Below are 16370 nucleotides of genomic sequence, written 5' to 3'. Positions count from 1 at the left end.
GCGAGAGTATATTTTTGCAATAATTTAATTATTAACATATATAATCTTCAAAATTCCTAATAAAACTATATCCAATTCAAATGAGTAAAAAACCTGACCCAGTCTAATTCGATCCAAAAAAAAGTCCGATAAAACCACCTCAAGAACCTAGACAGACTGCGACATTTCTCAAAAAACCCGGCCCAATCTGATTCGTTCAAAATCAAAACCCGTTAAATGATGGCCAAAGCCCGGCCCGGGCAGTTGGTGCATCTCGATATATAACAAGAGCTGAAATCGCGTTGCGGCCGATTGATCTCTCTTTGTACACGAAGCTGCCTCATCATATTCAATCTCTCAATCGCCCCTTTTTATTAAACATCGTCAACTACAATCCAATCTGGTTGAGCATATCACAATGTTCCATAATAATAATGGTTAATTTGTTTCGGATGCAATCTTTTAAATTTTCATGTTTTTGTAATATTTTCTTTTTAATTATAAAAATGTATTTTAATAAAAATTAATTTTAATTTTCAATTTTATTAATATTAATATTTTAAATTTTTCATTTTTTTTAATCTTTTCATTTCTTTTGAAATCCTTTTTTAATCATTTTATTATTAATATATATATATATATATATCTTAATTATACTACAAATTAAAAATTATATAAAACTGTTGGACTTGGGCTTTTAGTAGGAGCTAGTTGACCACCTAACATTATATTTCTATAGGAGGATTAATATACTTTGACTACATTAAAAGTTACTTTTGATCGGGTGATGATAAAAGTGGACATCGGGTATATCATGAGTCGTATGAGACATATGAATGATAGATAAATGATTTAACCCTCCTATAATTAGGAGAGATATTATTGGCCTCTTGATTGAGTGAGATTATAAAAGCATGGCCATGCTCAAATAATGATTTGTCTCGATAATCTACTCATGGATCAAGTAAACCCGGATTAAATGTTGAAGAGGATGACTAAATACATGTCTCGAGTTTAATCTATAATATGTATGGCTAAAGGGATTATATTACACGAAAAACATTAATCACGAAAGGTTTTATCTAATCACGATTTAATTATTGTTTAATTGGGTAACAATGATGTATTACTAGATACCGCTCATTGTTTATAATTTTATTAGAGAATAAAATTATTCCCAATTAAATAATAGCCTATAGGGTCGCACAAATAGAGCACTTAATGGAATAGTTAATTTAAATTATGGATTTAAATTAATTGATGATTATTTGAATTTTATTATAATTAAGTAAGACTTAATTGAGATAATATAAATTCGAATTAAAAGGAATGTTTTTGCCCACAATAATTAAGTATGACTTAGTTATTAATTAAATAATAGAAATTCGTTTTTATTATTTAATCCAGTACCTACTAAGGTTGGGTTTTGCTGTTATGGGCCTTTTTAATCAGCCATTATAAATACATATTGATAGGTTAAAGAGGCTTGTACATTTTTGAGAAAACCCTAGCAGCAAAGAGAGGCAGAGGAAATTCAGATTGTCAAGAAGGAGGCTAGTACATCCATTCCGTAGTCAAGTTCGTGAGACGTTCTCGAAGGTGCTCGTGTGGATACCATAGAGGTGTTTCTCCGAGAGGTAGACACAAAGCGTGATAGCTAGGATCTCCGTTGAGTTCGTGAAAGTTAAGCCCATGTTTTGCTTACTGGGCTTCAAAAATAAGGAAATGGCACTTGCTCGGCCTATATAATACGGCTTAGGGTTAGGGATTAGCACCCGTTCATGTAATCATGGTTTTGGAGGTGAAATCGAGTTGCAGCCGATTGATTTCTTTTTATACACGAAGCTGTCTCATCATATTCAATCTCTCAATCGCCCCTTTTTATTAAATATAAGGTGTCAATTTCGAGACTCTGTTCACTTGTACAATCTTTTATGAGTATAATTTTTGTTTTTTTTAGTTTAATTCTTCATTTTTATTTGAATTTCTGAATTACTTGCAGAAACAATGAAGAAAGTGCTCCATGAATCTCGTTACTGTTCACGTGTAGTTTCCAGGTAATTCTTTGTATTTTTCAAATTTAATGCGAGATTTATAATAGTATTTATTTTTGTTAAATACAACAAGTTGATCTAGATTTGTGTAATTGTGTGTGTGTAAAGTGTATGAATAAGAAATCTAGAATGGATACGTTCACGTTCATTTTTGGTTGTTCTTCCTATTTAAACGGATCCCGATCCATTAAAACTATCGAAATTTCCAGCCTCAAACCCTTATAATTTGAAAATTTATTGTTAATACTTAACTTTATCCTAGGGCAACATTTACGGTTTATTTACAGTGAAATGATTATATCGTAAAGGATTAATATGGAAGATGCATTGTTAAGTAGTTGCGGAAAAATAAATTTGTTTTAATTTCTATTTATGAAGAAATATTCACAAAAAATAGGTATGACTATGTAAATACGGTAGATTAAAACCATGGTCTTTGAGAGGGCCGCACCAAGTTTGTTTCTAAAGTTTGTTTTCATGTATTCTAATTGGCTAGGCTTATACTCTGATCTGGAAGCGGAACTGCACGTGTTAAAAGAAGAGAATGCACGTCTGCAACATGCTTCGGTAAGTAAGACACTGGCTACGACTTTGTTTCTGTAAAACAAATCTGCATGTTTATTATTAGTTATCTTTTTGGCTAGTGCAAACATAAACTAGAAGCAACAAAGAGGATTAAGCAGCAGACATGTTGACCATCATTTTATATCTTGCATATTTTCATGTTCAGTAATCATTCATGAGAACCAAAGATTATGGAAACAGCCAACCACGAAGTAAGAAGCATCCAAGAATGTAAATAAAACTAAAAGCAAAAAAGACTATTAATGTACAAATCTAGAATTTTTAACAAGTCTTGACATGTTTTGCTACCTCGTCTACAGGAGTTCACGGAAATGGTCATATATGGGTTATTAAATTACCATTTCAACCCTCAAAATAAACAGAAAATACTTCAACTCAAGTTTGAAAATGTTTTTATGTTTTCCGCAAGCAATTGTTGGGCTCACTGCTCACCATTTCATGGAGTGCAGAGATTCTTAAGGTCCTCTTCTTGTACAATCTTTTATGAGTATAATTTATCTTTTTTTTATTTAATTCTTCATTTTTATTTGAATTTCTGAATTACTTGCAGAAACAATGAAGAAAGTGCTCCATGATTTTCGTTCCTGTTCACATGTAGTTTCCAGGTAATTCTTCGTATTTTTCGAAATTAATGCGAGATTTATAATAGTATTTATTTTTGTTAAATACAACAAGTTGATCTAGCTTTGTGTAATTGTGTGTGTGTAAATTGTATGAAGAAGAAATCTAGAATGGATCCGTCCACATTCATTTTTGGTTGTTCTTTCTATTTAAACGGATCCTGATCCGTTAAAACTATCGAAATTTCCAGCACGGTGGATGGTTGAAGATGTCAGTGAAGCTTTAAGGGAATGGATTCCACGAAAATTAAAGTCTTTTCAGAGATTACGACAAGTATACTCCTATCCTTGCTTGTTTTCTATTTAATTAAGTTTATTTTGTTATCTCTTAATATTTAAAGGTGAGATCTTGCTAGAGCCTAATGGTTAAACTCTTAGTATACGCATATGTGTGTCTGAGTCTAAAAATTTATTTTATTGGCCTTTATTTATATTATTGAATAAAATTTCTTACATCAATAAATCATTTATCCCCTTCTGGTGAAACTGTTGATTAGCAATCAGCTCACAGTACGATACGAGACTCGAACCCGAGTCCCTCCCTAACCGAGCTCAGATACCATGTTAAGTAAACAGTCACACTAAAATCTTAAGGTCATAAAGGAAGGCCCGAACAGGATCTTATATTCTTTAACGGATGCATATGTAAATGAGTATATAAATTTTTGTTATTGGCCTTTGTTTACAAAATAATTGAAATTTCTTACGTAGCTAACTCTGAACCGGTTGATCCCTTCAAATCATTAGATCATGTATCCCTTTCTTTGGTAAAACTGTTGATTAGCAATCAGCTCTCTGTATATATGTAATTCAGTACATCGTCAACTTGTCTCCTCATAATTAGTAATGTTTTACTGTCATTATGGATGGTTTTTTTGTAGTATTTCCTTGAGTAGCTGATTCAAAATCTTGGCTGACTGACTTAATTTCTCTTTGCAGATTGGTGAAGGCAGCCATGTTTATCAGGCACTTGATCTCGAGAATCAGAGAATCGTTGTGTTAAAGAAGATCAGAGTCAACATTTGGGAACCTGAAACCATTCGCTTCATGTCCAGAGAGATTAGAATTCTACGCAGTCTACACCATCCTAACATTATAAAATTGGAAGGTGTAGTTGCATCAGAGTTTTCATACAGTTTGTACCTTGTGCTGGAGTACATGGAACATGATCTTGCAGGGCTTGGTTCCACTGGCCTCAAGTTTACCGAAGCTCAGGTACTCATACAACGTATTTTACACTTTTATATGCAAAAATAATAATATTTAGGAAAAAGTAATACATTTTTCTCTTAATGTGAAATCACATTTTCTCAAGTATCTTCATGCTTTGTGATACGCAATTTAAGATATTGTTGCACCTAGAAGTGTACTTGGGACTGTGATTCATTGAGATGCAAGTGTAAGATTTTTTTAATCTTTATATATAAAAAAATCAACCTTTTGCAGGTCAAATCTTACATGAAGAAAATTTTAATCTTACATGAAAAATCAAAGGTTTCAACCTTCTTCTTCCATTTTTTTATTTTTATATTTGTTTTTTGCCAAGTGTAGTTTCCAACCTTCTCTGACAGGCTCCAACCTTCTGCTTGATGGCAATGGGCACTTAAAAATTGCAGACTTCGGGTTGGGAAACTTTTACAATCCGCAAAAAGTTCGCCCTATGTCAACTAGTGCCGTTACTCTTTGGTACCGAGCACCTGAGTTATTACTTGGCGCCACTTGCTACATGTTTATGGAGTGCTGGTATACATAATTTGTTAATGTGTTACAGAAGTATAAACATGTATTGGCTACTAGAAAGATACATAACTGAAAAAAGTTTGCTCTTGCAGTCTATAGAAATATAAGGCAATGCCTGATACTATAACTTCTAAGAGAAGTAGTCCTTCACTTTTGGAATATACATTATGACCTCTTGAATGTAAACCATACCTTTGTTTTTTTTGCGGGAGTCTGTCTGCGCATTGCGCAGGATAATAAATTAGGGAGACAGTTATTTTATTTCAAGCGAGGGTGAGGAAAAAGAAGGGTGACGCATTGCGCGTAGGCCAAATATTATTTCTACATTTTCCTGCCATAGCCAGAAAGTAATGCACCCAATGAAAGAGTTGGCCAGCATGACCTAGTTCATTTACTACATCAATTTTTCTATTACAATTGAATGATGAAGTTGCTATATTTCTGTCGATTAGGTGGATCAGCTGCTTAGAATATTCATGTTCTGTGGCTCACCTTCAGAGGACTACTGGAGAAAATTGAAACGGTATCCTGCAGACATCATTGATCCTCAAAAACATTTTAGAAGACGTGTTGCAGAAATTTTCAAAGCCTTTCCTGCACCAGCACTAGCACTGCTTGAGTCCCTTCTATCCATAGACCCTTCAGCTCGAAAGTCTGCAGTTGATGCTTTGAATAGTGAGGTACTAAGTAGTTCTGCGAAGTTATATAATATTTTCTTATTATAGACTCTGAGAATTTTTTCTTTCCTAAAAGTATTTTCTCTTGCAGTCCATCAACTCTGTAATTTTCTGCCTGTTATTATATTTAATATGCATTTGAACCCTTTGCTTTTTCCTTGTTGAGCTACCTATTGATACACAACCTGGTTTTTATTGCAGTTCTTTTTGTCAGAACCTCTTCCAAGTAAACCTGAAGAGTTACCAGAGTAAAATACTAGTCAACATTGTAAATGAAACACTACCTGAATATGAGTGCCCGGATACCACGTAAAGTTAGGTTCCTGTGATATTTGATCGTACTCCCAGTATCATGCCTAAATGAAATTCTGCCAGTGCACAACGCCCATTCGCCAGCCACACTTGCCTATTGTAACAAATCCAAGTCAGTGAACCACTGTTTCAACAGCTTTAAAAAGTTGAGATGGGTGAAACTTACTGGTCCAGCATGAATCTTTTTCCTAACTGTTTCATCATTCAGCCATGAAGTTGCAACTTCATCATCCTGAGTTTTATATTTCTACAGCTGTCATAGCCATTGAACTTTTGCCATGTCCCTCGATAGGCGTGAGCTGATTTATCTTGGCTAGAGAAATGTTTAATATTATAATGTACAATCCTATTGGAACTTGTAGAGAAGCCGCTGGAGGGAACAAGGGTAACATATATGATGTCAAAGGGGAAGGGACATCTAGATCTAGAGCCATTCCAGCTCTTCGTCTTAACGCAGAATTATACCACTCATTGCTGGTAAGTTTTGCTTACTAAGAATAAATCTTTTGTACCTGGTTCCTACATTATTCATTGAGTTGGTAATTAATTTGAATGCAGACGGAAAGGGTTGAGGTAAAGTTCAAGCCTTCTAGCTTTGAAGCTGCTTCTGGAATTCCAAATGAAATTAGAGGTCCTGGGGAGTGATGGGACTTTTCACAAATGAGCATCAAATTCTGTAGCGTGGACTTAGGTCACCGAGCTGTCCGAGAAAAGTTTGGTAAAGATGTTGATGGCATTCCCGGGACATCAGCTTGAGCTGACTTATCCACAGCCATAAGCAGAATATTTCCTACATGTATGTTGTACATAGATGTTAAGGAATATTTTCGATTATCTTCCTTAAAATTGTGATATTATCTAAATTATGTCCTTTGTTTTGGATCTCAAAATTTGTATTCAATTATAAAAAAAAGGCATCTCCCAAATTTATTAACAAAATAGTCCCTAAATAATATGTGATCTATGTCCCAATTTGGTATGTCTAGTATCGTGCATTTGTTTAATAGTATAGTAACCTGTTTCTTGTTTTTCAATAACAAGAAAAGCTTTATACATTTCAACTGGTTCACAAGTACTACTGTTTTTCAATAACAGATAGAATTTAAGAGGATTTCACTGTGTCTCTGTGTCAAATCGGATTTAAAGTGGGAACTACTGGATTTTGTAGTCTTACAGTTAACTTTAAAAAACTACAGTTTCTAAAACAAGCGATAAATAGGTTAGATTTTGGACACTTTTCACTTTACACAGTCCAGACTATGGTATGTGTTTCCTGTGGATTTGGAGTAGGGCTGTAATTCGAGTCGGGCGGCTCGCGAGCTCGCCCGGCTCGGCTCGTTTAAGTGGGCTCGACTCGGCTCGTTTAGTTAAACGAGCCGAGTTCGGGCAGAAGTTCCTACTCGTTTAATTACTCGAGTCAGCTCGGCTCGACTCGTGAAATTAAACGAGCCGAGTTTGGGTAGAGGTTTAGGCTCGATTAAGTGTAAAATTAAACGAGCCAGCTCGACTTGACTCGTGAAATTAAACGAGTCGAGTTCGGGCAGGGATTTAGGCTCGTTTAACTAAACGAGCCGGCTCGGCTCGACTCGATTAATCGAATTACGCCCGGCTCGAAACTCGGCTCGCTCGGCCCGAATTATAGCCCTAATTTGGAGTCATTGTGTGACTCTTTTGATTCTATATATTAGCTGAAAAAATTGTGTTTTATCTTCAGTTTTGGAAAAATACGGAGGGGTACTTTATGAGAGGCTTAGATTGGTACAATTGTTCTTTTTTCAACCTCTAATCACCTGCAGCATTTCCCAAGTTTGCGAGCCAAAATTGTGTTGACATGGAACTTTTGATTGCTTAATATATTTGCGAAGTTTTGACAATTTACCGAAACAGTTAAAATACAGATAGAGTGCTAAAAAATATATTTTGAATACTTAATTTAGTTTAAGAGTAATTTAGAATGTTACTACATTTGCAAATTGTAATATTATTAACTTGTTTTTTAAGAAATGACAAGAGTCAGGACATGTGCCTGTTGTTGCAGAAGCTCTTATGTATTTTTTTTGCATTTGTAAACAAACCATTGGAGATGCTCATGTATTTTCTTGCATATGTAAACAAACTATTTTTATGCCTATATTTCCTGGTTAGATATAAGGAGATTTTTGGTGTGTAATGAAATGCGAGAAGAATAAATTCATGATCTAAGTAATGCATGATCATGCTACTATCCTCAAATATAAGATCAGATTAATAGCCAAAGATTTAAGCTAGAACCACCTTTAGTTTTGATGATAGCATGCAACTGAGTTCAATACAAAAAATTTGTGTGCTTCAGCAAAGTATTTAGAGGGTGTATTCATTTGGGATTCTGTAGGATTTTTATTGATTTTCAAAATCAGTAGGTATTCAATAAGGATTTTAAATAATCTTTTAAAATCTGGAGGTATTCAAATCAGATTTTAAATAATCCTTATAAATCTGTGGTTATTCATTTGAGATTTTAAAAAATCTTATAAAATCTGTAGGTATTCAATCCAGATTCTAAAAAATCAAACAAAATCTGTATGTATTCAATTTTTAACAAATTTGCAAGACTCATGGATTTTGAAGTATTTGTTTCATATTTTATATACAAATTCATGAACCTCAAATCTCTTAGTTGGAGTAAAGATTTTGATGGATTTACAAATCATAACAATTTATTACTAAAAAATCAAAAAATAATAAGTGAAAAAGATATTACTTGCATATATTTATACCTACATCTTTTTTCATCTTCATACTTGCTTGGTGCTCCTAGGGTTGTTTTCTTCTCTCTAGGTTTGTTTTCTTTTCGTTCTTTATATGATTATATCTTTTTTATTCTTGCATGTCATATATATTTTGTCTATATAGTTATATATCTCCGTATAATTGTATATATATAGTTATATTTCTGTATAGTTGATGTGAACATATGTATATTGGTAAGTTTTTTTGTTACATATCATATCGTATATTGTCAATTGTCAATTTTTATGCATCATTATGTGATATATGTGTTCTAAAAATTTAAAATATTTTAGTTCTATTATGGCTGATTCGCAAAGTACCAAAAAGAGAGCCGGTTATGATCAATGGACGGTAGACGAGAGTAATGCGTTATTAGAGCTTATGGTTGATGCCGCGAGTCGAGGATGGCGTGATAATAGTGGTATCTTTACTAAACAAATAGTAATGGATCGAATTCTTCCTTCGCTTAATGAAAAATTTAAGTGTAATAAGACTTATAACAATTATCAAAATCGACTAAAATGGTTCAAAAATCGGTATCTCTCTTATTCAACTCTTATGAGTTTTAGTACTCGATTTGGATATGACCCTATTTCTAAGAGATTCACCGCTCCAAATGAAGTCTGGGAAGAGTACATAAAGGTTAATCCAAATTTTTATGCTTTTATTCATGTGAACGCTTAAATATTTTATTTCTTAGAAATTGTTATGCTAACAATATTTTTTGTGTTAGGCTCACCGAAAAGATGAGCAACCTAAAAAACCTCTGTAACTGGACTGGCACTTCCTGCTCTGCTGTGAAATCCAATTTCATTTGTGTATCTCAGGGACAGTTAACAAAGTATAACTGATCTTCAACGATAGTAGTATATGGTGTGTACATTAAGGGCAGGAAATGATTATGATTGTTCTTCCTTCTTTTTTCTTTGTTGTGAACGAGTGCCATTAAGGTATTAATTAACACTGATGTTTTAGTATCTAGCAAATTTTAAATGTACTAACAGACTAGTGCTTATACTATACATATTGGTTCAGTTGTACTTGTACTCGAATTGCTAACTTATTCCCAGTTCTAATCTCCAGTTGCTCGAATTGCTAACTTATTTGCGGTTCTGCTCTGATTAACAAATGTTCTGTTAAGAAACTCTACCTCTGATATTACACAAATCTCATCTTCTGCTCCTCCATTTGCCTATTCTTTTGCCTTAGCCTTTCCCGTACCAATGCTCTTGCAGCCACACGTCGAACCGGATCAGATTTCAAGATCTGCCCCATATTCTCCCCCAAGCCCTGGTGATCATATAACTGGTTTCTTTGGTGATCTTCAAGGTAATGACCGTCCAAATCAAACTAGTTACACGATTACATCAGACCTTGACAACTTCTGTGTCATTTTTGAGTAACTTTGACAAATATTACAAAATATTGGATAATGAGAAGTTTTTGACTAACTTCTGATCTGCATCCTAATACTAGTAGCAACTAACTTCCCAAATGAAAATTGATGACTACAGTATAAGATTCCATTAGCTTAAAAACTTTAGACACTGACAAAAAACAGGGATTTGAAATACCACTATGACAGTAAAAACTACTGCTAACAGAGTGTAGTAGGCGGTCCAGTCTTGTTCGAGTTTTGGAGTATTATCGAACTGTATAGACTATAGTGCTTGTTGTTCTCTTTTAAGCGTGATTTCGGTTATGTTAAAAATCTGATAAGAACAAGTTAATTTGAATTGAACTAACAGAAGAGGGTAACTTTTTCTTAGTTCAAGATGTGGCATTAGATGTCAATATGCTCTAGTAGAAGCTAGTGAATTTTAACTCTGATTGATAATATACAAAAACGTGTTCAGAACTTCTAAGAAAATGTAGTGCATAGAATTTGAGAAAACATTTGGTAGTAATCCTTATTTATTCTGTCCGCGAACTTCTAAGAATATGTAGTGCATAATTACAATGCCGGGAAATTAGAGTATGGAAGAATGACTTTTACAGGAAAAGAGCAAATCTTCATAGTTCAGAACCCAGAAAAAGTTATATGACAACACTTATTGATAAGGGATGAGGTATAGTGCATTAGTAATGAACTGTATTGGCATATATATCTTCACTAGAACTTACAATAGAACAAGTAATGGTTAAATTTAAACATGCAGCTCTATATTGTATGGTCCTTACATCAGTTAGTTAGTCCCTATGACATGCATCGAGTGCAGAGACTTTTAACTTTGCACCTTCTTGGGTGGTTGATCATTATAAGAGACTTTCAGGCCTTCTAAAATTGTTAAAGCTTCTAAAAGAAAGGAAACAATTATAAGCCGTGTTATTTACCTACGTTGTAAGTTTTTAATGTCCTTTTCCAAATCTACAACGTTGCATTAGACATATGAACTTGCTGCTAATAAATTTATAAATGGCTTTGTTTAATGGATTAAGTTGTTTAATGGATTAAATCTGATGTTTGCTGCTTAATATTTTCAACATATTTATTATTCTGAAATTCATAATATTACTTTCTAACAGTTTTGTTCGTAACATATTAGTTATGGTCATTTGTGTTTTCTTACTTGTGAACATTTCTAATCTCTATTTTTTTTTGTAATTTTCGTGCAGGTTTAATATTATGGATAATGTGATAATGCTGGAAAACAGAATAGAAGAAGAAGAATTCGAAGAAGAAATTGACAATCAGTTTTATGAAACAGTTAAGTATTTATTAATGGTGATCAATGCGATAATGACAGTGTTAAAAGCTAATTTAACTATTATGAATGAACCTATTGGTCGTTCTCTAACACGACGACCAATATCTAGACTTGGCTACTCTTTTATAAATAATTTGATGAAAGAAGATCCAGAAAATTTTCGCGAGTTACATAGAATGTATCCAAATGTGTTTCTTAAGTTATGTGGCATTATAAGAGAGGGAACTAATCTAGAAGATACACGATATGTGTGTCTATTGAAAAAATGGTTGCTATGTTCCTACTAATTATAGGACATAATGATCGTTATTGTAATGTCCGACAGAGGTTTGGTCGCTCACACTTCACTGCTAGTAGAAATTTTAATAAAGTTTTGAAGGCTTTGAATACTATAGCACCACAAATGATAGGCAAAGCCCAGGGGTATTTCCCTGAAAATTTCTTGAAGTACAAGATTTTATCCTTACTTTAAGTTAATTTTTGCACTAAAAGTATAATAATTTGACTATATTCTAGTCTAATTTTTAATTCTAATGTTATATTTTTATGGATATATTAATTTAGGACTGTGTTGGTGGTATTGATGGAACTCATATTTCGGCTATGATAAGAGGTCGAGATGTTAGCAGCTACCATAATTGTCATGGATTTAATTCTCAAAATGTTTTGGCTGCTTGTAACTTTGATTTGGAATTTAATTATGTGCTTAGTGGGTGGAAAGGTTCAGCACATGACTCAAAATTGTTAAATGACGATGGGTTGGAAGTTCCTCAAGGTAATATTTATTTACACTTTTATTTATTGTTTTTCTTATATCTATAGTCTTGTGACTTTTTATTTTATAAATCAAAAATAAATTAGTGAAAAATGATTCATTTTCAGGAAAATATTATCTTTTTGATTGCGGATTTGCTAATCGTCGTCAATTTTTATCTGCAATTCGTAAAGTAAGATATCATCTAAAAGAGTTTGGTGGCGAAGGTCGTCACCCAAGAAATGCAAATGAACTATTTAATCTCCATCATTCCTCGTTGAGAAATGTAATCGAGAGAATTTTTGGTATCTTCAAATCTCGATTTACGATATTTAAAATTGCACCTCCATTTTCATTTCAAGTACAAGCAGAGTTGGTATTAGCTTGTGCTGGTTTACACAATTTTCTTCGAAAAGAATGTCGCTCTGATGAATTTCCTATTGAAGTAGTAGATGACCAATCTTCAGACATGGAGGAAGCTAATAACCTGAATCAAATATCCCAAGCCAACAACAACAAAGGACTGAAGCAAATACTTGGAGAGCTAACATCGCTAATTCTATGTGGGAAAATAGGCCTCGTAATGCAGTAAACGAAGAATATGAAGAAGACCAATATGATGAGAGCGAGGAACATAACGGATATTGTGTGATGAGTTACACTTTTTTTGTTAGTTGATGGGTTGGACTTGTTATTTGAATCTTGTTATTTAATTTGCACTACAACATTGCTATTAGTTGATATATTAAATTATTAATTAAAAAATATTAGTAAAACAATCCAATAAAATTCATGAGATTTTATTCAATCCATCAAAATTCACCAAAATCTGCATAGAATTAAAAAAATCAACATCCAAATCTATGTGGAATTTAAACAATCCATGGATTTTCAAAATTCATTAAAATCCATGGATTATTAACAATCCATTAAATCTCAAATGAATACACCCCCCTTAGATTGCTTATTGAAATAGAAGATGTAAAACAAAGAAATTTTAGATTTCAATTCAAGATTGAAAACCCAATTTCACATTATTTTTGTTATTATATACAGGTTTTCTCCCCCCTTGTCTTATACAAATAAATAATTATATATATATATAATTATTTATCCTAGATACAATTTTATTTTCAAATCTTGAACACCGATTGAATGTAATTTGTAATATCAAAGTATAAATATAATTCTAATAATTTTGTTTTTGACATTTTTAATTTTAAAATTGGGATCACAAAATCGGACCAAGCAAGCCCCGGACCCATATCTACTACATACGGTAAAACCTCGATAAATTAATACTCGATAAATTAATAACCTCGTTAAATTAATAATTTCTTGTAACCCCGAGCCGGGCCCTTTATGCTAAATTAATAATTCGCTAAATTTATAAGATAATATTTTTTAATTAATGCATATAAGTCCTATATTATATATAAATTAATAATTGCATATACATCAAAATTATAAATTTCTAGGATGCACTTTTATAGTAAGTCTCAATTTTATAATTGATGTTGTCTTGTATTTCATCTTGAATCTTTCTTAATGCATTATGGAGCTCTGGCATACTATTTTTATATTACAAGAGGAAATTACGTAATATAATTATTGCTTTAAGGACATCTTTTAGTGAGACTGACTCCAACTGTGTACTTAGTTAAATAAGGTCCTTTTATTGTTGTGGTAAATAGGACCAAGTCTGGTCTAGAAAAGATAGGTGTCCTCAACCATTTTGAAAATTTCGGGACATTATGTAATCTAATTAAATAAGTGAATCCTTTCAATTTACTTAAATTCATAAATATTTTTTAATGTTATTTTAAGTTTTAGTTTATAATTAGATTGCTTATAATTGAAATAGAAGATGTAAAACAAAGAAATTTAGATTTCAATTCAAGATTGAAAACCCAATTTCACATTTTTTTTTTATTATAGACAGGTTTTCTCCTCCCTTGTCTTACACAAATAAATAATTATAAATAAAAAAAAATTATTTATCCTAGATTCAGTTTTATTTTCAAATCTTGAACACCGATTGAATGTAATTTGGAATATCAAAGTATAAATATAATTCTAATAATTTCATTTTTGACATTTTTAATTTTAAAATTGGGATCACAAAGTCAACCAAGCAAGCCCCAGACCCATATTCACTTCTCTCTCCCAACTATTTCTTTACATTTTCTTTTTTGGATGTCCATCTAATTCTTTACATTTCAAAACTTATCAAATATAGTAAATGGGTCCCATCACTTTCACATTTTTTTCTTTTTCACACTACTTTTACTCCACTATCTCTTTTTTATACATTAAAAATATATGGGTCTCACTACTTCACTCACTTTCTTTTCTCTTTAACCTACGTGCCCAAACCAAATATAAACAATTGGCCGGGACGGAGGGAGTACATGCAGTTTGACAAAACCAATTCCATATATACTTGAGATTTTCCTGCTCAATCTACCGAATACTCTATAAATACATCCAGACCATTGATAAAAGTTGGATGTAAGTTAGGGTTTGATACACTTCATTCATTCATTACAATCATATATTATAGGGCTTTAATTTGGTGATTAAATTTTAATTTTGGCAGCGGAAGAAGAGACTGCTTCAGAATAGACAAAGATTTTACTTGTAACATGCAGCCGCGGAAGAATAGAGTACAAGATAGAACCAACATTAATCCTGGGTTGAAGCAAAAGAACAAGCTAGAGGATTCAATCTGGTCTATAGAGCCGATTACTCTCAAAGTAAAAGCCGGAGATGAGGTTATTCTGGAAGATATTCTGGTATCCCCGGAATACATAGTCACCAAAGGTTATCTCGTCAAGGTTAATTTTATATCTCTTTTCACTCCACTTTTCTCTTTTTTACATATCTTAATTTCACTAGATCTTAACTCGTCATCAACTCCGATCCTAGCTAGCTAAGTCTAATGCAATTTCTGCTTCATCTACAGGAGTTGCAGGAATGGTATACTGATAAATACGTGTGCATTTTTATGCTCTCTATGTCTTCTGCTCTTGCGAAATCCACTGTTCTTGATACTATCATGTTGAGGGACGTTCAACATCAAATTGAGTCTTCCGGTGCCAAATTTAAGGTTATTTGTGTGCCTACACATTTTCAAGCTGATCTTGAGAAAGAACATTCAGATGATGATGAGTACATCTTCAATCCGTACCAGCATCATTTAAATTTGAAATTTTACACACCGTTCGAGGATATCCATATCGATAATCATGAATGCTTGAATCAAATAGCGAGTACTCTTGGTCTCCCGAAAGATCATGAAACAACCTATGTTATCCTTAGTCCTATGAATAGTTACTGCAGAAAAGTTGTGAGTATATTTGACAGTGACTTTATCAAGTGGCATGGAGCCGAAGCTTATCCCTTTACCATAGAAAAGATCCAACAATTGGCGCGCGAAAGTGGCAAACATGACTTGGGCACCCTTTTGTGCAGGCCAGGTCGTGATTTTGTGATCTCAAATGATTGCACAAAGGTACTTTCATCGGCCATAATATATACAAAATTTTGAATTTCAGTTTAAGTCATTGTTTAAAGTTATATGTTTTTAATTAGGATTCAAACTTGCCATGTGTAAAAGCTTGAGTAGATTAACAAGTTAAACTTAAGTTGAGTCATTGTGACAACACTTTCCTTTTAAGAACTTTTCTATGTCATCACGTGCTATCTTAACAAAAAAAAATTATGATGGAATCAAATCAGGTACCTATTTCCGAACTGCAGCAGAAGATTGTCTGCCTCTTATTTTATGAAGATAATTTAGAGTGCAGAAAGCGGACGGAGGAACTGAAGCAGGTTTATGAACTGCACAAAAATTTTGAGGTGGTGGTTGTGTTCCCTGTTTCTTTTGGGCAGCGTGCCATTATTCAATCGGGCAGATTCAATAAATGGAAACGCGAGTTAGAATTCTGGAAGGTGTTCGGCGACATGCCATGGTTGGCCGTCCCTTTTGAAGACCCCAAATGTAGGCAGTTGTGGCGAGTCTTTATGCGCACAAAACAGTGCAATGATTCTAATGCATCGAACTTGTTCATAATTCACTCTAAAGAAAAGTACTTCGAGGAAAATGGATTTCAGGTCCTGAAGGAGACTGGATTCACAAATTATCCTTTTATTGCAATGGAGGAATTACC

At 33.1% G+C, this 16370-nt stretch overlaps 1 protein-coding gene across 1 annotated transcript; it reads left to right on the top strand.

The window, feature by feature from the left end:
- Positions 1–2539: 2539 nt before the first annotated feature.
- On the top strand, positions 2540–6612 carry LOC141684420 (putative serine/threonine-protein kinase At1g09600). The gene is made up of 10 exons (XM_074489403.1): positions 2540–2600; positions 2918–3078; positions 3169–3223; positions 3430–3512; positions 4178–4453; positions 4685–4771; positions 5431–5658; positions 5857–5903; positions 6330–6444; positions 6526–6612. Exons 4-10 carry the CDS (start codon positions 3438–3440, stop codon positions 6610–6612), a joined length of 915 nt encoding a protein of 304 aa, XP_074345504.1. The 5' UTR covers positions 2540–2600; positions 2918–3078; positions 3169–3223; positions 3430–3437.
- The last annotated feature ends 9758 nt before the right edge of the window (positions 6613–16370 follow it).

Source organism: Apium graveolens, chromosome 2, assembly GCF_009905375.1.
Source record: "Apium graveolens cultivar Ventura chromosome 2, ASM990537v1, whole genome shotgun sequence".
Lineage (NCBI taxonomy): Eukaryota > Viridiplantae > Streptophyta > Magnoliopsida > Apiales > Apiaceae > Apium > Apium graveolens.
This window is presented reverse-complemented; position numbering and strand designations above follow the sequence as displayed.

Excerpts from the sequence above, each read along its gene's own strand:
- LOC141684420 (XM_074489403.1), top strand. The coding sequence starts at position 3,438 with ATGGTTGAAGATGTCAGTGAAGCTTTAAGGGAATGGATTCCACGAAAA. Across the intron at positions 4,772-5,430 it reads ATTTTTTTATTTTTATATTT|GTGGATCAGCTGCTTAGAAT; the intron begins GTTTTTTGCCAA and ends TCTGTCGATTAG. Across the intron at positions 5,904-6,329 it reads AAACCTGAAGAGTTACCAGA|AGAAGCCGCTGGAGGGAACA; the intron begins GTAAAATACTAG and ends TGGAACTTGTAG.